The sequence below is a fragment of the Alosa pseudoharengus genome, unplaced genomic scaffold (genome assembly GCF_046254945.1).
Source record: "Alosa pseudoharengus isolate Yale_2024_CS ecotype anadromous, Long Island Sound unplaced genomic scaffold, YU_APseudo_1.1 YU_APseudo_1.1_scf_1, whole genome shotgun sequence".
Taxonomy (NCBI): Eukaryota; Metazoa; Chordata; class Actinopteri; order Clupeiformes; family Clupeidae; genus Alosa; species Alosa pseudoharengus.
The window spans coordinates 41,646,954-41,668,241 of NW_027468564.1; the positions used below are offsets into that span (position 1 = coordinate 41,646,954).

Consider the following 21,288-nt stretch of genomic DNA (forward strand, 5'->3'; position numbering starts at 1 on the left):
AGCGTGGGGGCACACAGAGAGATGCAGGGAAGAGAATGAGAGTTCTCCACTGAATAATGAAACTTCAAGCCTCCTTGCCCTGCATGCTGCCGAATTAAAACTAGTCCCCCCCCCCTTCCTCCTCCTCCTCTCCTCCCCACCCCTCTTCCTCCTTCTCCTCCCCACCCCTCTTCCAACCTTTTTAAAAAATATGACTTTAAAATGTATTTAAATGAGTGCAAGTCTGAGCTGAAGCTTATGCAGAAACACACTACAAAAGGAAAGAAGTTCAAGACACAGAGAAAGAGAGAAGGAGAGAGGGGGAGAACAAGCGAGAGAGATAGAGAGAGAGAGAGAGAGAGAGAGAGAAAGATGAGGAGGGGGGAAAGAGGGGAAGTAAGGAAGGAGAAAAGATGAGAGAAAGATCAAGGGAACCTGGAGATAGTAATGAAGGTTCTTGATCAACTCTCTTCTTGATGGTTCCCCTCACACACACACACTCGCCCTCTCCATATTGACTGCCTGTATCACTGTCACACACACACTCTCTCTCACACACACACACACTCTCTCTCTCACACACACACACTCTCTCTCTCTCACACTCGCCCTCTCCACACTGACTGCCTGTATCACTGTCACACACACACTCTCTCTCACACACACACACACTCTCTCTCACACACACACACACACTCTCTCTCTCACACACACACACACACTCTCTCTCTCACACACACACACACTCTCTCTCACACACACACACTCTCTCTCTCACACACACACTCTCTCTCTCACACACACAATCTCTCTCTCACACACACACACTCTCTCTCACACACACACACACTCGCCCTCTCCACACTGCCTGTATCTCTCTCTCTGTCTCTGTCTCTGTCTCTCTCTCTCTCTCTCTCTCTCTCTCTCCTCCATCTGATTCGAGTGTTGGCCAACGCATAATAACATCACATCAACCGGCCCCTGCGGAGGATCGGGGAAGACGTTGGCCAGGAAGCCAAAAGCTCCCTCCCCCGTCGTCACTGCCAAGTCACAAAAACCCATTCATTAGATGGCTGTTTTTCATGTCCAAAACGTGAATGTGCCAGTTCCTGCAACCATGCCACCTCAAGCTCCAGCCAGGGAGGCTTGGGGAGACGATAGGCAACAACAAACAGGAGATTAGAGCGAATCAGAGGGGGATAGAGAGAAAGAGGGAGAGAGGGATGGGGAGAGAGGGGGATAGAGAGAGAGGGAAAAAGAGAGATAGAGAAAGAGGGAGAGAGATCATTAGATCAATGACGTCACCACGATTATCAATGTTTGCTAATGCTAAAATTACTGGGAACTGTTTGCAAAATGAACACGTGTTGTTAATTTTGATATACAAAAACAGTGTACATATATAATTATCAGCCCTTTTTTGTAGACCTACATTACCAGTCTGGTGACTTCAGACCGGCAGGCCCCTGCAATTGTAATAATAAAATGGTGAAAAAATAACACTGGATCATTATGATGGAGGCTCCTCTACATGGTATGGAAACTTAAGGGAAATTGGACCAGTACTTTTAAAGTGGACGCACCCACTTTTAAGTGGACACACACATAAATAGACATATGGATGGACCCCGTTACAATACTCTATCTGTGGTAATGCATATATGATGTAGCATAAAATGCATATGTACGCTCTGACATTCCAAGAACGTGGACTGATGACAAACCTGAGTAAGTATGACTTTGTTTTGCTAGGAGAAAGTCAAAGCTTTCCACTAGTTGGAAACTTACCACTTAACTCAGAGTAAACTTACACCAGGTTTGTCATTAAACCACGTACTTGGACACCCCGTTGAAGAGTCTGTGGTGGAGCCCTTGGCATTAGGACAGCGTGTACACATAAACCCTGAATTACTCATACCCATGCCGAATAATTTTGGGGCTTAGCTGTACACACAAACTCGCTGCTCCCACCCCACAAGTGCTCTGCACGCATGCCCCCTTGTTTCATCTCCTGGACTGAAACCGTCGGCGGCACGCTTCATTAGCAGAGCGCACGTCAGTAAGCTGGCCCGGGAGAACGGTGGCACACTAATGAGGATCAGGTGTGCCTGGAGCAGAGACGCAACGCTAAGGCGTTCGGTCTGGGCAGCTCGAGTACACTGGTACCAGTCTGAGAACCAGCGGGGACGCTGCGAGACATGGAGTCGGACACCGAAGATCGATCCAGAGACAACACACACCTCCACGATTGAGGCATATCATGATGAAATACATACAGGTGTGCTTGGAGCAGCGATACAAGGCATTCAGTATAGCCGCAGGGATTTTGCCCTGCAATTGAAATTCATTACACAGTGAGTAACTACACAGTGACTCCCTACATAGTGCTCTACGGAGTGAATAAATGGACAATCTGAACGCAACTCTGCTGGAGCACATCTCCACCAGACCAGAAAGAAGTGAGATGCTACAATGCATCTGATGAGTCTGATGAGAAGATAGGTCTTCAGACATCATCACCTACATCTCTCTCTTTCACACACACACACACACACACACACACACACACACGTTTTTGATTAAAACGTTTCCGCTGAAAGATCTGATGATGCAATACGTGCGAAAGATGCTTGAGCGAGAAACTTGACCTTTACCTCCTTCGTCGTTTTAGTGTCGAACTCTGCGGCCGCTTATTAAAAGGCGTGAAATGAAAGGAAATAGCCCCGTTTGACGGCTCAACGCGGAGGGGCAGGAGAGAGGACTCTGGGGTTATGATCCCTGGGCTTTTAGAAAAGGGCGCGCGCGTTAGAGAGGGGGGTTCCTGCTACTTCAAGCTAATTGGTTGGAGCGAGGAATGGAAAAAAACAAAACTGAATTATGCACTCTCCCTCTCTATCTCTTGCTCTCTCTGTGTGTGTGTGTAGTGAGAGAAAGGTGTGTGTGTATGTGCGTGTGTGTGTGTACGTGTGTGTGCGTGCATGTGTGTGTGTGTGTGTGCGTGCGTGCATGTGTGTGGAGAGAGGTTTTATTTGTGTGCGTGTAGTGAGAGAAAGGTTTGTGTGTGTGTGTGTGTGTGTGTGTGTGTGTGTGTGCGTGTGCGTGTGCATGTGTGTGTGGAGAGAGGTTTTATGTGTGTGTGTTTGTGATTCGGTGGGTTGGGGGGGGGGTTAGGTCGGTTGGTTTGAATGTTATGGCCTTCCTGCAGCCTTGACAGACAAAGCACCAGCGAGTTCACACAAACTGCAGCCACCTTGAACAGTTCATTCTACTTCTGTATGTGTGTGTGTGTGTGTGTGTGTGTGTCTGTGTGTCAGACAGAGGGGAAAACTTCTTGTACGTTTAGACACACTTCCACAGCCAATAGTGCTGATGAAAAGTCAAGAAAGAGCAAAACGAAAAAGTCAACAGAAATATTTCTCTCTCCACACATATGCATTGTCTCGCGCCGAAACAAACATGTATAGTATAGTATGTAGTAGTAGTAGTATACATACTCTTTTGATCCCGTGAGGGAAATTTGGTCTCTGCATTTATCCCAATCCGTGAATTAGTGAAACACACAGTGAACACACAGTGAAGTGAAATACACACTAATCCCGGCGCAGTGAGCTGCCTGCAACAACAGCGGCGCTCGGGGAGCAGTGAGGGGTTAGGTTCCTTGCTCAAGGGCACTTCAGCCATGCCTACTGGTCGGGGTTCGAACCGGCAACCCTCCGGTTACAAGTCCGAAGCACTAACCAGTAGGCCACGGCTGCCCAATGTGAACACCAATTCAAATAAGGTGGCAATTACAACTTAGTTGTCAAATCTTCAACATCTCAACGACAGCCTGGGAATCAGCTTCAAAAGAAAACACTCAAAACAAATAATTGCTCACAGATGCACAAACACAAACAAGAACTGTTTTATTTTAAAAATCATACATACATACGTCCTTTACCACGGTAAACGTACACACAAAACCATGAATAAAAAAAGCTCTCACTGGTGGTTGTTTATTTAACAGAAAAGAAAGAGAGAGAATGAGTTCTTTTTTTCTCTGTTTTAGTTGGTTTGTTTCAGCACGAGTCAGTGTATAAGTACCTGTGTGTGTGTGCGTGTGTGTGTGCGTGTAAATAAGAAGAAATAAGCATGGCTGTGTGTGTGTGCCTGTGGGTATAGTTGAGTATGTGAGTATAACAGTGTGCATGCAAATGTGATTAAGTATGCCTGTCTGTTTAGCTATGTGTGTGTGTGTGCGTGTATGTGCGTGTGTGTGTGTGGGAGTGGTTTGCACTAGGGCATGAAAACTGTTGCGATAAACGGAACACAATGAAATTATTGGGCTTAATTAGGCAACTGGCCATCTGACTCCCCAAAGCCGGATTTCTGCTGTGACTAATACATATCAACACGAGAGCACCAGTGGAAGGTCACACTACACACACCCCTATGCAGTGATAGAGAAGAGGAGGAGAGGAGAGCGGGAGAGGAGAGGATGAGGAGGAGAGGAGAGCAGGAGGAGGAGAGGAGAGGAGAGGAGGAGAGGAGAGGAGGAGAGGAGGAGGAGAGGAAAGGAGAGGAGGAGGAGAGCAGGAGGAGGAGAGGAGAGGAGGAGGAGAGGAGGAGAGCAGGAGAGGAGGAGGAGAGCAGGAGAGGAGAGGAGGAGCGGAGAGGAGGAGAGGAGAGCAGGAGGAGGAGAGGAGAAGGAGAGGAGAGGAGGAGGAGAGCAGGAGAGGAGAGGAGAGAAGGAGAGGAGAGGAGGAGGAGAGGAGAGAAGGAGAGGAGAGCAGGGGAGGAGAGGAGGGGAGGAGAGGAGAGGAGAGGAGAGGAGACAGGAGACTGGGGGAGAGGAGGGGACAGGAGAGGAGAGAAGGAAGGGAGGAGCGGAGGGAGAGGAGGGGAAAGGGTATTAGAGGAGAAAAGGGGAGAGGACAAAAGGAGAGAAAGGTTGAGGAAAGAGAAGAATCAGAGACGAGAGGGGAGGGGAGGGGTGAGGAGGGGAGGGGGATTTTCATCTCATGCATTATTAAGAAAGCGACATGGCTTTAGCACGATTTTACAACTCCTTCAGACACCCACACTGACATGTACAGCAGGTAACTATAACCACGACATTCAGGGAAGGGATTTCATTGATCAGGTGGGGCAAGAGAAAGGGTCCTGTAGTTATGAGTTAGCTTCACTAGGCACATAAAGGTCAGCACTTCACAATGCAATGCACTGAAGGGTGGATGTCTCTTAAAGGGAAGTGTTCTAGCTGTGTGCTTCCACTGATGGTACAGTGGCAGTTTGTGGCAGTTAATGGTATTTCCCCCGCATGCAGCCACCTCTGGTGTCAAAGAGTGCAGGGCTTTTAAACACCAAAAATCCACACAGAAATCCACAGCCTGTCTAGGTGAGGCTTCTGTGTGTGTTATATGCTAATCTGAAGTGGAAGTGAACCGGGCAGAGTGTAGGCTAACAGAGGGACCTGTTGTTTGGAGACTGAATGTTGTATGTTGGAATGGAACCTTGCATGACCATTGACCGCTTCTTTCTGCTCAGCTGCTGGATAACCCACTTAGTGCTGTACTGACAAATGCAGATTCTGTGGGACTGGCTATACATAGCCATATACTTTTTCTTTCTTTCTCTCTCTCTCTCCCTCTCTCACACACACACATACACACACACTCACACCTATTGTTAACCATCTTCATTTAAGATATGAAACATTCGAACAATGAATTCCTGTGACTTCGGGGATTTCATGACGTCCTGAATGTTCCAGACAACTCTCAGTATTGCACATGGACCTAGAGTCTCCGGTCATAGCATTGGCCCTCCTAAGTGGTCCCTTATCCCAGCTTATGGGCCATCAGACAGACAGAGCAAAGGGGACTGCATGGGAGTGTGCTGTTGGTCTAAGGTTTATAGCCCAATGGAATCTTAGGAGCACCTAAGACGAGACAGAATAGGATTTTCCATGATTATGAATCAGCCCGAAGTAGGTTAAGAATTAGACTGGCCTGGGGTATTTAGTCAACGGTGGCTGGGATGGAGGATAGAACAGGACACTATTGACAGGCATAAGGGGATTCTCAACACCGCCCCCCCCCCCTATCTCTCTCTCACACACACACACACACAGGTTCATCCTCCCTTCCTCAGATCTGCCCATAAACACCAGCTTTTTGACACGCGTCTCTATCCTCTTAAAGGGATACGGAAACTCTGCTATTGTCAACTGGTCCGTATGCCAGCCGTCATCCCGCATAACCGCTCGGGGAGTCTCAGCGAGGCACGGCAATCCAGTTATCCAGCTGAGCAGAGGGTCAGTGAGCAGAAAGAATCGGTCACCATTCAATCCATCAGCATGAGCGAGTGTGTGTGTGTGTGTGTGTGTGTGTGTGTGTGTGTGTGTGTGTGTGTGTGTGTGTGGTTGTGGGGTGGATAAGATACTCTGACACTGCACTGTCTTACTCAGTTTGTATCTTCCTGTGGTCCGAGACACAAAATCTACAGAAAAAAAGGAATATACACTCTTAAAACGAATGTGTTGTCCCTATCTGGACAGAGAGATGTGTTAAAAACAACGCAAGCTGTGTTGTTTTCAACACATTCGTTTTTAGGAGTGTAGGGTGCAGGATACAGCTGATGGAGGGCTCCCATAAGAGTCAGAGAATAATGAGGTGACGTCCTTCCAAGTCTGTTGGAAGTTGACAAGATTTGTTAAAGAGCTATATATTTTACATATGTCTCTCCATGCACACGTGCTATAAAGATAGCACTTGGATTGGGAGTGCTATGCATGCACACTGTTGCAATGTATGCACAGGTGTGTATGGTTAATGTATAACTAGATCCCCCCGGCATCAGGTATGCAGGTAGCCTACTATAACATCAAATTCCAATGTCTAGCCCAACCTATTAACTGGGCCTCAGTTATTCCCATGACGGCCCAATCTCCCACCCCACTTAGAGTGAAACTGTGGGTTCCTCCTGTTCTCCACATTATGAACTAAGTCCAGTTGTTGAACTAAACTGGATCCATCTATGCTCTCTGCTTAGTGGAGAATGGATTGGAAAGAGTTTTTAAACTGAGGAACCAAATCTTCAGGTACTTACCAACCGTAGGCAAGGAAACGTCACTCATTCAGGGACAAGGACAGTGGCCGCCACTCTAAAACCACTTTTGCTAGTTGAATCTGAAGAGGTTGTATACTTCACCTCTAATGGGGAAAAAAAGCTTTCTTACTTACTGGAATTTACTTCTAAGCTTTCGGCCTTCAGGGTACCGCTGGAATCTCTGACTGTTCGCACTCGCTGTTGCCTCTTCCCGTAGCCATGGATAATATGCTCTGTGATGCCTGTATGACCCCAATCTGTGATTGAAACCCATGAGACACCGGTGTCACCGTTGGCCTTTGGTTCAGTCGGCAATGACCTGGCTGTCATGGTAACAGGCAGTCGGAATGTTTTGTTAAGGGACACATCTGGCCAATCATGTTTAGTGATCTGCATTAACAGACCGCATATGCGCGTGTGTGTGTGTGTGTGGCATCATATTAAACGTGGATGGCAGGAGGTCTTAAACACTGGTTGTCATGGTTACTGAGCATCCATTTGTGCAAAAATGCATTTGTGTAAACACATAGAAGCTGTTACTCTCACTCACCTGCACCCCCCCCTCTCTCTCTCCCCCTCTCTCTTCCTCTCTGATACACATACATTCAGTATATACTTACACAGTCCTCTTCCCTCTCTTCACAGTAGAGACAGACAAATATACAAACGCTCAAGACCACACATACTTATGCTCTCTTTCTGTCTCTATCTCTGCAGACATAGCTATGCACTCAAACAGTCAAACTATTGTTCACATGCTTGTCTATACCCTAATCTCTCTCTCTCTCTCTCTATCTCTGCACCCCATGGGCCTCTGGAGAGACAGAGGTGGGGGGGGGGGGGTGATGTCGAGGGGCAATGGAGGATCTATTGGATTGGAATATTTGATTTTGATAAGGAGTCCACAAACCATATCACCATTCCCTTCAAGGATGAAAGTGCAGGGATATTTGTTCAAGGCAACTGTTCAACTTGTGTCTACATCCCCCCTCCCTCACACACACACACACACACACACCAGTGCATAGTAGTTCTACATTTCTCTCTCTTTCTCTCCCTCCCTGTCTCTCTCTCACACACACACATACAAAATCATCTGTCATATCATCAGTGAAATATGACCAACTCTTACAAGAACTTCTAACAGTTCTCTCAAGCTTGCCTGACTTGTCTTCAGATTAAACAATAGCAAGGCTGGTTGGGAGTATCCAAAATGTCCTAAGCATTAAACACTAATTTTTATAATATTTAACGACAAAAAGCACAACACTTAATGTCTGGCACATCTTCCTACCCTAAGTGGAAGAGGTCAACTAAGAAGTCCAAGCTGTTCTTAAAGCAACACCAAATAACTTTCCCTCTGTAGCACGCACACTATTTGTTTATCCAGCACCGGCTTTGCAAATAACGATGTCCACAGACAAGGTAGAATATGTTGCACGATTTATGAAAGTACACTGTATTGCGACATGAGATGCAAGTCAAATTTGTAGTTTCTTATGTCTCATTCCATCGAACTACAGATCCGCTACCCGATCTGGCAAACTTACATAGTGCAGTTATAGCTGATAGAGGGCTGCAAAGCGAATGCAGAAGTGCCGTTCACACTGTTACAAGTTGATGAACCACTGACACGATTTTGGAAACATTATTTTAAGATACAAAAAACTCTTTGGTGTTGCTTTAAGTCCTGACCGCTGACATTCTCAGGGGATAAAAACCTGTGAAAATGTGTGGGAACTGCTGCAGAAGGGACACTTGTGAAATCTCCCTTGCCGTAACCCTGGAAACACAGAGGAAAACACAGAACCAGACGTTAAGGGTGAAAGGTCAAATAAGGGATGGGCCTGAACAGTCAGGTTTCAGAATATATAAAAGCTTGACACCAAAGTAACTTTTCGTAGTTCCTTTAACCTTTCCTGTTCCTGTTCTACAAGAACAAATAGGCTAGACGTGGGTGTGTGAGATATTTTTAAAAATGAGGTTTACACAGGGTTTTCTTCTGAGATGTTGATCATGTAGCCTACTTCCATGATGACTAGCCTACTTAAGCTGCTCTGCATTGTGCCAATTTGCAGCTCAGTAGCCCTTGCTAACTCTTCAGGCTGGCATTGAATTTATCATTGGCGCAATTGTTGCAGGCTTTGAAAAAAACAAAATGGCAGATAGGATATTTTGTCTGAAAGCTTTTTCATTACCAACATTAGCCTATGGCATGTGCAGTGAACCCTGTAGCCCTGCCTCCAGTGAAACATAACATAAGTTTATAAACTGATTAGTGTTTCAAAAAAGAAAATCAAGGGTCATTCCACGTCAATTGAACCAGGGCCCACGCACTTAGGTCTCAAAGAATTCTGAAAAAATTACCAGGTGTACCTATGTTACCCAGGAGACACACTGTAAAATTACTCTTAGGTAAGATCAATACTTTCCAAGATACGGCCAGTTTTACAGAGGGAGGGGGGTGTCGATTTTGGTCGGCCTCTTTTTTTTGTCAAAGTTCACAAGCCCACAGCGCAAGAACTAAACCATGTAGGAGGCTCAAATTTTGCATGCTGGTACATAAATAAGAATAGTATGTAGCAAAATCGTCATGTTTGGTCTGGATAATCCTGCATGGTCATAGCTGTCCCTCAAAGTTGATACAAGTTTTATTGGAGTTTTTGGCTGGGCTCTGTTTAGGCCTTCAGAAGACATATTTGTACTCAACATAGACTCTTGATTTATTTTCCTTACTGAGATAAGTAGAAACACTCACAAAAAGCAATGAACAGAAAATAAATTCCTTCGGGGTCTGAACAGCAAACCTTACAAGTCTGAAAAATAATTTTGGTTCTCATTTTCAGAGCACCCAAACACCTTGTGGGAATATGCAAAGATTTTTTTTTATAGTTTTTTCTTTATTCTCCATGAGCCTTTCTTTTTAAAAACACCAATTTGAATTGTCTTATGCAAATCTGTCTTTTTCACTTTCCATCCTGAACATGGGCAAAATGCACCATTGAGATCAATATGTTTTGTATAGAGCTACCACAGGTTACTCTATACAACCACAGGTGGCACTGTGGTAACTCTACACAAAACATATTGATGTCAATGGGGCATTTTGCCCATGTTCAGGATGGAAAATAAAAAAGAAAGATTTTCATAAGACAAGTCAAATTGGTGTTTTTAAAAAGGGATCATGGAGAATAAAGAAAAAGGTGTTTGTGCGCTCTGAAAATGATAACCAAAATGATTTTTCAGACTTGTGAGGTCTGCTGTTCAGACCCTGAAGTGAGAGTGTTTCTACTTATCTCAGTAAGGAAAATAAATCAAGAGCCTATGTTGAGTACAAATATGTCTTCTGAAGGCCTAAACAGAGCCCAGCCAAAAACTCCAATAAAATTTTGATCAACTTTGAGTGACAACTATGACCATGCAGGATCATCCAGACCAAGCGTGACGATTTTGCTACATACTATTCTTATTTATGTACCAGCAAGCACAATTTGAGCCTCCTACATGGTTTAGTTACAGTTTTTCTCAGTCGCTTTGGTGCTTTTCTCACATCACTATTAACATTTGCACAGCAGTTAGTGCAATTCTCAAAACAATTAGTGCAAACTGCAAAACCTAGTGGATGACCTGCAAAAGCACGTCACTTGCTCAAAATGGATAGTCCATTCCTCAAAAGCAGGTATTCATGTCAATGAAACTGTCAGTGTCATCAAAATGAGAAGTCTTGACACCATCGTTTATGAACAAGATAGTCAAATGGCTTTGTCATGTTTTCATTATGACAGTTCTCTCAGTGTTTTCCAATGCAAAAAAAGGTCAGAACTCGGTGACACTACCTGAACATGCTCAAGACAGCACTATACAGTACTTGTACAGCCATTTGAAAACTACAGTAAAGTTACACATTGCTGTAGTTAGGTGAGTAAGTGAGTACAAGACACTGAATACGTACATTTTTACTGTATGCTCTTTGCAATTCCACAGCATTGTGACATAATTTGATAACTAGTTCAACAATTTTGTATGTAATGACTCAAGCAATGAAATGAAGACTATTAGTTTTATTGGGAACGACTATTCAGCATTCATAAGTATAGTTCATTTTGACTGACATGACATAAGCAAAGGATAATGTTAAAAAACAGCAGAGAATTGTATGAAAGCAACTGATACATGTCCAAAAGTATTTGCAATTTGTTCAGAGGAAGGAGAAATTGCTACTATGATGTGCACAAATGACTAAATGTTGTGGAGGTTGAACTAATAGTTATGAGAATTTTAATTCTGATCTGAAAAAAGCACCAAAGCGACTGAGAAAAACTGTATTGCGCTGTGGGCTTGTGAACTTTGAAAAAAAAGAGGCCGACCAAAATCGACACCCCCCTCCCCCTGTAAAATAGGCTGTATCTTCGAAAGTATAGATTTTACATAAGAGTAATTTTACAGTGTGTCTCCTGGATAACATAGGTACACTTGGTAATTTTTTCAGAATTTTTTGAGACCTAAGTGCGTCGGCCCTGGTTCAATTGACGTGGAATGACCCTCAATCATTTAACAATAGCCTTGCTTAAATAAGCTATCTCATTACTAAGCATTTTTGAGGAGAAATGGCACCTCAGTCAGTGCATTTTGAGAGTCATAGCTTGACATTATGCTTGATGCAGCCATCAGAATTCAGAATATTATATACAGCTATAGGGTATTTTATCTTTTTAAAAACAATTTCCTACCGTATTCTAGTCTATTTGACAGAATTCTTCCAATACTGCGTTGGCTCAGAGCACACGGATGGACCATGTCATGAGAGACACTTGGATACAAGCACAGTCAACAGCGGTCAACAGCTCCCTCTGTTGTTTGTTCTAGAATGTCCATTATTCCTAGAGAAAAGAGAAAAGAAAGACACTCCCGCGAGGAGTGACGAAGAGGGGACGAGCGTAAGTTTAGGCTACTGGGATGTGCCTTTCTCAAACTTTCTCAAAAAAGTTCACATACTTCAGAAGACTGTCGCCCTTCGACTTCTCCAAACCGTTTGTCAGACTACGTCCAGGATTCCAACAAAGGCGCACGACAGTGTACGCTACTGATTAAGAGTTTTTGCGACATTTTTTCTGTCAAGAAGAATTGGGAATCTCTGGTGTTTTCGTCGACTGGCAGGATAGCCTATGTCCTTTTTTTTATCATCCTCCTCCTCTCGCCCTTTATAGCATTCCTCCGTTGTTTTAAACAAACTGAATTGAACACAAGCGCGTTGGGGTGACCGCAGTGGAATAATGGGTTAATATTTTTGTGGTGTGCTAACAGTTCTCTGCTAATCTATTTTAACTTGGTCAAACTGTTACATTTTACAAGTTGTCGCCAACTTCTACTGGACTCTGATCAGACGTCGTTGGCCATCGACTGGGAATGCAACACGTCAAACTTTTTCGGGGAGGCAAAAAACAAAGTTAACTTTGACTTTTAATCTCTTCGTCCATCCTCTCCAATTGACTCGACTCTCCTCGGCAGACATGTCCAGCGTGATGCGGAGTTTAAGTCGGTGTTTCCTACCGGCTGAGGCGGTTGGAGAGCGGGGCAATGGCAAAGGGAAAAGTGGGGACAAGGACGTGCTGCTGGAACGAGAAGCACGGCGTCGGAGCCGGGAGATAGACGCGATGCTGGAGCGGGAGAGGAGAGCTACCAAACGGCTTGTGAAGATCCTGTTACTCGGGGCGGGGGAGAGCGGCAAGTCAACCTTCCTCAAACAGATGCGGATCATCAATGGACACGAGTTTGACCGCAGAGCCTTACTGGATTTTCGCGACACAATTTATGACAACATACTTAAGGTAACAAATCATACAGGCCTTCTCGGAAAGCTGGCGGCCCACACTAACTTCAAAAGAAAGATGGCAAAACAGTTTTCAATCGTTTTGGTATAGCTTTCATTCTTATATATTTACATTGGCTTGACTTACAAGTGCCTGTTAAAAAAAACATTTCAAAATAAGTGGTGGAATGGGCCATATTCTTAACGTCAGCAGGACTAATTAATCAATACCAAGCTGTAGGCTATTAACACTGGGGTAGGCCGTGAGAATGTTTCCCAGGGCGATGTGCGGGGCTTTTGACCCGTGTCAAACCTGCGGAGTTTATCTCCTGTGAGTGGGCAGCGCTCGGGGCTTTCCCACCGACCCTGCTAGTGGTGTGCGTCAGCATCCTGCTTTGTGTGCCAAATACGGCGGACTCCCTTTCTCCATGCTTGTCGGTGCTCTCTCTCTCTTTCTTTCTTTCTTTCTTTCTTTCTCTCTTTCTTTCTTTCTTTCTTTCTTTCTTTCTCTCTCTCTCTCTCTCTCTCTCTAGCCTACTCTTGGAAAGACCTGACTAAGTTGAGGAATGGCACAAAGACCAATAGGCTACATCGAGAGGACGGTACACACACACACACACACGCGCACACACAAACATTTTAGGAAGGAAAAGATTACAGGGCAGACAAAACCAGTGAGACCAGGGAACTAAGGAATCTCTAGGACACAGACACGCCGTTGCAGTTTGCATAGGAAACACCTTACCAGAGAATTCTATGCTCGCTCTAAAGCAGTGGTCCCCAAACTTTTTCTTCTGAGGGCCAGCTCGCTATGCCTGGCTCTAAGAGAGGGCCAGAGACTCGGAGTATATCAGTAACCATAAATATCTTAGAACTGTGAACAACAGCAGTCTACCTAGTTGAATATTCCATTACATTTAATCATAGGCTACTGCAATTTAATACCATTGTTAGCTGTGTTTATATTGCCATCATGCCATATCAGTGTAAAATGTAGCTCAAATGAAACTACACATGAAAATACTAATAAAAAGACGTAAGCATTCCCAAAAGTATTAGCAGGGAGTCCCAAAAGTATATTTTATTCAAAATGTGTGAACTCTGAACTCTGTGTCTTTGCCTACACAGCTCAAGTTGTGAACAAGCAATATCCTACAAATAATTTAAAGTTCTCAAACTATGAGAGGTTTATGAAGTGCTGACAAAAACATCTGAAATGACCACTTTCACTCACCTTATGAGAACTTTGTGAATTGTGAATTTGAATGAACATTTGAACGAGTGGATAAAAATAGAAATAATTATCCCAGAAAGACCCAGACTTGAATAGAAGTTAATTAGTTATTAACAATTAATTGATAAACTTTTAGAATACTTTGAGCACTGATGCAGTCAGCATAGGCCTCTTACATTGTTTGCAGGTAGCCCTACATTTCATTCCGTTTTCGATGGCAAACGCGAAACAGCGCCAAAACAACCACCAGTGGACAAAAAGAGTATTACATGTGTACAGTTAAGACTCGCCATAGAGAATGAATGGGGGAAATTACGGAGGTTATAGTTTGACGATGTCGTACTCCCGTGCGGGCCAGATGCTATATACCACGGACATGTTTTGGGGGGCCACCCAAAATGAGGTGGCGGGCCGTAGTTTGGGGACCACTGCTCTAAAGGTATTGTGAACTAAATAATACACCCAGTAACTATCCACTAGAAAAGTTATGTCTGCGTTGTTTATATAACAACTGTTCTGATTGGTGCTTGTTTCCATGCTTCCTGCATCAGGAGAAACATGGGGTGTTATCAAGTATTGGATTAAGAATACAGAACGGTTGTAATTACAACACGTTCCTTTTTATGGACAGCCGGAAAAAGGGCCATTTCACAACACTCTTGCACTGGAATAACTGCCTGGAGGACTAAAAGCGAACTAAAAGAAAAGCCTGCTTGACTCCCAAGTTTCAGCTTTCCAGAAAGTGGTCCGCTTATTGATATATTCTCTGTGGAAAAAACACGTTGACCTGTGAGTTCGGATTAGAAGCTCAGCTCAGTGGTGAAGGCGAAGGGTTCAGTCCTCCAAAATCACCACTGCATGATAAGCATCAGGATATGACTGATGTTCAGCACCGCTGCTATGATTGTGCCACAAAGGGTTTTGTTGAAACACAGGCCTAGCTCATTTACGGGACATCTGGGGCTCATTCCAAGTACAGTGTGGTGAGGTGACTAACTCAGATATGTTAACTGTTAACTCTAGAAACCTTACTCAAAGTAAGTGAGAAATATCCTAAAAAGCCCTATGTTTTTTTTTTTGCTATAGGAGAGTGAACCATCCAGGTTATTATTTTGTCCCTTCTGAAGAGACTAGATCTGACTTGTTGGAGGTTAGACAATCAGGTTGTTTTTCTGAATTCCATCTATGATTACACAACCAGGGATCAACCACAACTTTCATAAATTATCACTGATTAAAATAACAACTGTATGACAGCAAACTCAATTTTCTCATAGTTGAAAGGTGCTTCATACACATTTTTTGGTATTCTTCTCCTTCATATTATTCCTTCATATTCTTTTTTTTCCTACTTCTAGATACTTTGCTTTGTAGAAAGAGAATTTCTTCTTCTTCTTCTTCTTCTTCTTCTTCTTCTTCTTCAAGTTCTTCTTCTTCTTCGAGTTCTTCTTCTTCTTCTTCGAGTTCTTGTTTAAGTTAGACTTGGTTAAGATGTCTCACCATATGTTAAAGCCCAGGCGATCTGTGACTGTTTCTGTCTGTCCCTCAGGGCATGCGTGTGCTGGTGGACGCTCGGGACAAGCTGGCCATCCCGTGGCAGAGCGCGGAGAACGAGAAGCACGGCATGTTCGTGATGTCCTTCGAGGGTCGTGCGGGCGTCCGGGTGGAGCCGGCCACGTTCCAGCTGTACGCCGACGCCCTCGTCTCGCTCTGGGGAGACGCCGGCATACAGGAGGCCTTCGCACGACGCAGCGAGTTCCAACTGGTGAGTGAGTGAGTGAGTGAGTGAGTGGGTGAGTGAGTGGATGGGTGAGTGAGTAGGTGGGTGAGTGAGAGAATGTGAGTGAGAGAGAGAGTGAGTGGGTGGGTGGGTGAGTATTTGTAAGAGAGTATGTTTGTATGGGTGTAGGAAGAGAGAGAGAAAGTGAGTATTTGTTTTTGTGCAAGTTCACATGTTGATGTTGAGGTGAATTCTAACTTGTCTGTGATGGGTTCGGCAGACCATGACGATAAAGAGTGTTTATCTTTGTTTATGCCAGGGTTGTGCATCAGTAGGTGGTTGCAGATGGTTGTAGATATAGTATGATCTAGTTGCATTTTTCTTTTTTCTGTTGATGGAAATAATCCGGTGACATATATTATGAGTATAAGTATATATGCTCTTTTGATCCTGTGAGGGAAATTTGGTCTGCATTAAATTTGGTCTCTGCATTTATCCCAATCCTTGAATTAGTGACACACAAACAGCACACAGTGAACACACAGTGAGGTGAAGCACACACTAACCCGGAGCAGTGAGCTGTCTGCTACAACGGTGCTCAGAGAGTAGTGAGGGGCTAGGTGCCTTGCTCAAGGACGGTTCAGCCATGGATGTGGGCATGAGAGAGCAGTGCTCAACCACTTCCCCCGCCCGCATTTTTCCCACTGGTCGGGGATCAAACCGGCAGCCCTTCGGTTACAAGCCCCAAGCCCTAACCAGTAGGCCACGGCTGCCCCAAAATGATACAGGCACGGGTTGCGATTCAATACATTGGAATATATTGTGATACTGTTAGCAAGGTGATGTATTGGGATTTTTTTTGGCAGCGAATATAAAATTAAAGAGTGTTATCTTTGTGTCTACTCTTGGTTGACTTGGTTATTTTTGTGGCTACTCTTGGTTCGCAGATGGTGGTAGATATGACTGTATAGGATGACAACATCTAGATCTGATCTAGATTGTTTTTTCTTTCAAGATATGCTAGCTTATTTGTGTGCATGTGTTAGGCGTTCCAACAACTACTCAACCAGTCGACTAGTCGACTATTAAAAATCACGAGTTGGTGCAGCAGTCAACTATGCGTGTACAAAATGGCTAATGGCTAAACGGGCTAGACATTCTGAAGTAGGAAGTACTTCACCAAACACCTGTTCAGTTCCACAGGTAAATGCAAGTTGAGCACAGCTGTATTAAAGTGCAACTAAGAACAGGTCTGCAATGCATAACCATGAAGATGAAACACTCGACCAATAGTTCGCACTAGCACTAATGTTAGCACCAGTACTATGCTGGTACATGTCGATTAGCGGACAACTATTAAGAAAAACTAAGTAAAAATGAGTTGTGAAAAATGGTGAATGTGAAACCCCTAGTATGTGTGCATTTGCGTGTATCTTCTTGTTGAGCTGTGACTGGATACAATGTCTTCTGCATTCCTTCTCTCCTTATCTGTGAGTCTTAATCTGTGTGTGTGTGTGTGGGGGGGGGATTACATATGAAAGTTAGATGCTGTTGACTCATTGTACACACAGCTTCAGGTTGACTGTGTGTGTGTGTGTGTGGGGAAGGCGTGGGTGTCTGCCCTTCATTGCGTTTTTTCCTCGAAGTCGGTTGCAGGCTCTAGCCGACACCAGTCAGTCTGCATTGCTGCCTGGTGCACTGATTGAGTCTGGCCAATCACAGACAGTGCTCAGACAGACAGACAGCACTGCACATGTTGCTACACATCAAATTGGTATAGTATTATTAAAGACACACACACACACACACAGACACACAGACACACCCACACACACACACACACACAGAGAATGACAGACACACACACACAAACAGGCCTGCGAATCTTTGATCTAACTTGTAAAAGTCGGCCATGCGTCTTTGAGCAACCAAGTTGGAAATGAAATTCACTCCAGCTGCAGAAGTGGAGTAATCCCTTTTAAACACACACACACACACACACACACACACACACACAATTACAGGCACACGCATAAACACAGCTGTGTTAAAATAGAAGACCACATAAGAGAACAGCTGGTTTGGAACAAGAGATCATATTTACACACAGGATTTTCTTCTGAGGAAACCACTGCCAAACAGGGGGAGAAGTAATGAGACTCTCACTCCAGCAGCACTCTTTCTCTCTCTCTCTCTCTCTCTCTATCTCTCTATCTCTCTATCTTTCTCTTTCTCTCTTTCTCTCTCTCTCTCTCCCTCTCTCTCCTTCTATCTATCTCTCTGAACCCCCCCCCCCACACACGCACACACACACAATTTGTGAGTCATCAGAGTAGGTTACAGCACATGCAGACCGTGTGTGTGTCTGCCTGTGTGTGTCTGTCCGTGTGTGTGTGTGTGTGTGTGTGTGTGTCTGCCTGTGTGTGTCTGTCCGTGTGTGTGTGTGTGTGTGTGTGTGTGTGTGTGTGTGTGTGTGTGAGCCCAATGAGAGGGTAAGATGGTTTGTCTGCTGCTGAAGGGGAGATGAGTGAAGTAAAGACGGATTATGTGTAGTAGGGCTGAAAGACCATTTAATCGAGAAAGCAATTGGAAGTAATGCAATTAGCAAATCGCCAAGGCGGCAATTAATCATTTTGGAGTATTTCGCCAGTTTTCTGAGGCAACTTCTTGAGACATTTTAAAGACACACACACACACACACACACTTAACTTCCTGAGGCATTTTATGAAGTCCACAGGCAGCAGTCCCATTAATGTACAGCAATGTTCTTGTCTAAGAAGTCATATTTACAAGTCATTTTTAAACATATTATATAGTGAATATTGAACTGCAGCTTGACTTTCAAAAATGACATCACAAACCAAATTACAATTGCAATATCTGTCATACTGTCAGAAAAAAGGGAATTAGATTTTTTCCCCATTTCTTTCAGCCATAATAAGCAAGAGTAAGCATGTGAAGTATAATGTACATATATTTGTGAGAAAAAAACAGAAATGAGAAATGAAAGTCTGTCTGATCAAGAGCTTTTCAGAAAGAATAGTTATTCTCTCTCCAGATGAATCTCTCTCTTCTCTTTTCTTTCTCTTTCCCAGCATTCACCACCGATTCCTCTCTTCCTCTCTCTCCCCCCCCCCTTTCTCTCTCATCCTCCTATTCTCTTTTCTCTCTCAGGAAAGACCTGACTCACAAATCAACACTAAATAAAGTGGCACCGATCCACGAGTATGTGTATATGTGTGCACACTAATGTGGACAAGCACACACACACACACACACACACACACACACACACACAAACACACACACACACTAACGATTGCAGAGGAGGAAGCTGATTACAGGGTAGCAAAAGAGACCAGTGAGACCAAGATACTATAAAGAGGCATATCAGTTGTGTGTGTGTGATTTTGTATGTGTGTGTGTGTGGGTGGGGGAGGCACAAGAGTTAATGGGGGATTGGACAACAACTTTTGGAGGGGAAAGCTGCTTGCTAAATTGATCCAGATAATATGGGGCTAGTCTTACTTAATGAAGTGGTCCCCAACCCGTTTCTCTTTGTGTGGTAGTGTGTGTTCTATTCTTTCAAGAGATGACATAGTAAGATCATTTTTGTCCCCATGCGTCAAGGCAGGAAGTATAGAAGCTCTGTGTTCTGTTTTTACACCGCCTGGGAAATGATCTCTCTGTCTGTTTCTCTCTCTCTCTCCCTCCTGTTCTTCTCACCCCACCCTATGTTACTTACACACACACACACACACACACACACACACACACACACACACACACACACACACACACACACACACACACACACACACACACACACACACACAGACACAGACAGACTTCAAAATAAATGTATACATGATGTGAAAAATATGTTCATATGCTGTTTTGTTTGTTCTAAATCTAAATCTAAAATTAACAATGAGCTCACTACGTAGGTGGAGGAGACGTAGGACCATGGTAAGTGACGAGATACAGTGATTCCAATCCAGCCATCCTTTCGTCAGTTTTCATCAGTTTTCCGAAATGCTCCTCTCCTTGAGGTATTCATTCAGGGTGTTGTGTTGTAAAACAACAGCATACTCGATCCTGAGGGGTATTTCACAAAACCTAGATAAGGTATTAAGCTGGGATTTTTAGGTTATCCTGGATGAATTTAGCCTTGACTTGGTTTCACAAAAGAGATGGCACATAAGTTACCATGGGGATTTATTATCTGCACCTAGCCTGGCCCCGACCAGGCTAACAGACAAGCTAAGTTAATTCTAGGGGTAATTGACCGATCCCAAGCCCCGCCCCCTTTTACTATGTCACAATGAGGACTTTGGAGGACCTCGGTCAACCTCGGTCAATTTTGAATTTTCTAGTGTCCGTTCTGTATGACAATACGCCAGTTATGCGAAGGCTATAATGCTTCTTTTGCGAGTAGCCTAAGAAACTAAATAACTAAAGAGCTCAAAAAGGTTCAAAGATAAGCCTGAGATACTTGTAGAAGTGACATCCGATATCCTGACCGTGTAAAACGTTAACACACATAGGCCTAACTTTGCATAACTTTGGATAGGCTGCTACTTTTCAGTAGCCTAAAGAAATCTGAGTGTGTACGAAAATGTTCCCTTTATTTGTGTTCATAACTACACACAAAAACATAACTAAATCTGGTTTCCACTGATGAAACGACAACATAAGCCTACGCAAAAAAATATACCTACCTTGCAGGAACTGAACTCGCACATTCATACGATTGGAAGACGCGCAAAAGGCTACACCTTCAATCACGTATCGCCTTACACACATCAAGAACATACTTTCAGCTTTGCTACATTGCCATGTTTAACTTGGGATAGAAGACTGTTGACAGAAATAGGCTAATGATCATTTTTTCAACAAACGCAATACTAGCCTACTGCGATGCATTATTGATGGCTGAACGAGAGATAGACAATGTCTTCTAAAGATCGAATCATGTGCTGATTCAAAACTATGCCTTGCTATAGGCTATGCAGTCTCGAAATTGCCAATATTAGACCTAGCCTACTACATTGCCCACGTTTAAATTAATTATAGCATAATGATGAAGTCTAGTCCAAGACAAACCACGTCTGCAAACTGCAGATAGCCTATGCGTGATATGGGTTTGAACTCGGATTGGGTTCTTTTCAATACACTTGTATCATGTTTATTTGAACTCTTCCTTCTAAAGCAGCCATTCAAAAAAATAAGTAGACTCTCGGCCTACCGAAGAGAAGCTTCTCTCCACCTCCCCAACATGAGCTGCTTAACAGGCTAGTCACTCTCCCAAGTTGCGTGAACTTGGATCTGCAGCACTTGGTCCCGTCTTACTAATCCTCGAAATATGGTTAGATTTTGTTATGGACACGTCAACACCATATGTTCGCACAGACCTGTTTATTGAATCAAAGTCACATCTGCAGCAAATAAGGTAA

General features: G+C 43.9%; 1 protein-coding gene across 1 annotated transcript in view; it reads left to right on the top strand.

Annotated features, from left to right (window-relative positions):
- Window positions 1–12,050: 12,050 nt before the first annotated feature.
- The window catches only part of LOC143128168 (guanine nucleotide-binding protein subunit alpha-12), a 19,444-nt gene continuing 10,206 nt past the window's right edge, over window positions 12,051–21,288 (top strand). Inside the window, exons 1-2 of the mRNA XM_076289834.1 lie at window positions 12,051–12,896; window positions 15,661–15,876. Of these exons, the coding sequence (XP_076145949.1) occupies window positions 12,579–12,896; window positions 15,661–15,876 (534 nt within the window). The 5' untranslated portion in view covers window positions 12,051–12,578. The remainder of the gene's footprint in view (window positions 12,897–15,660; window positions 15,877–21,288) is intronic.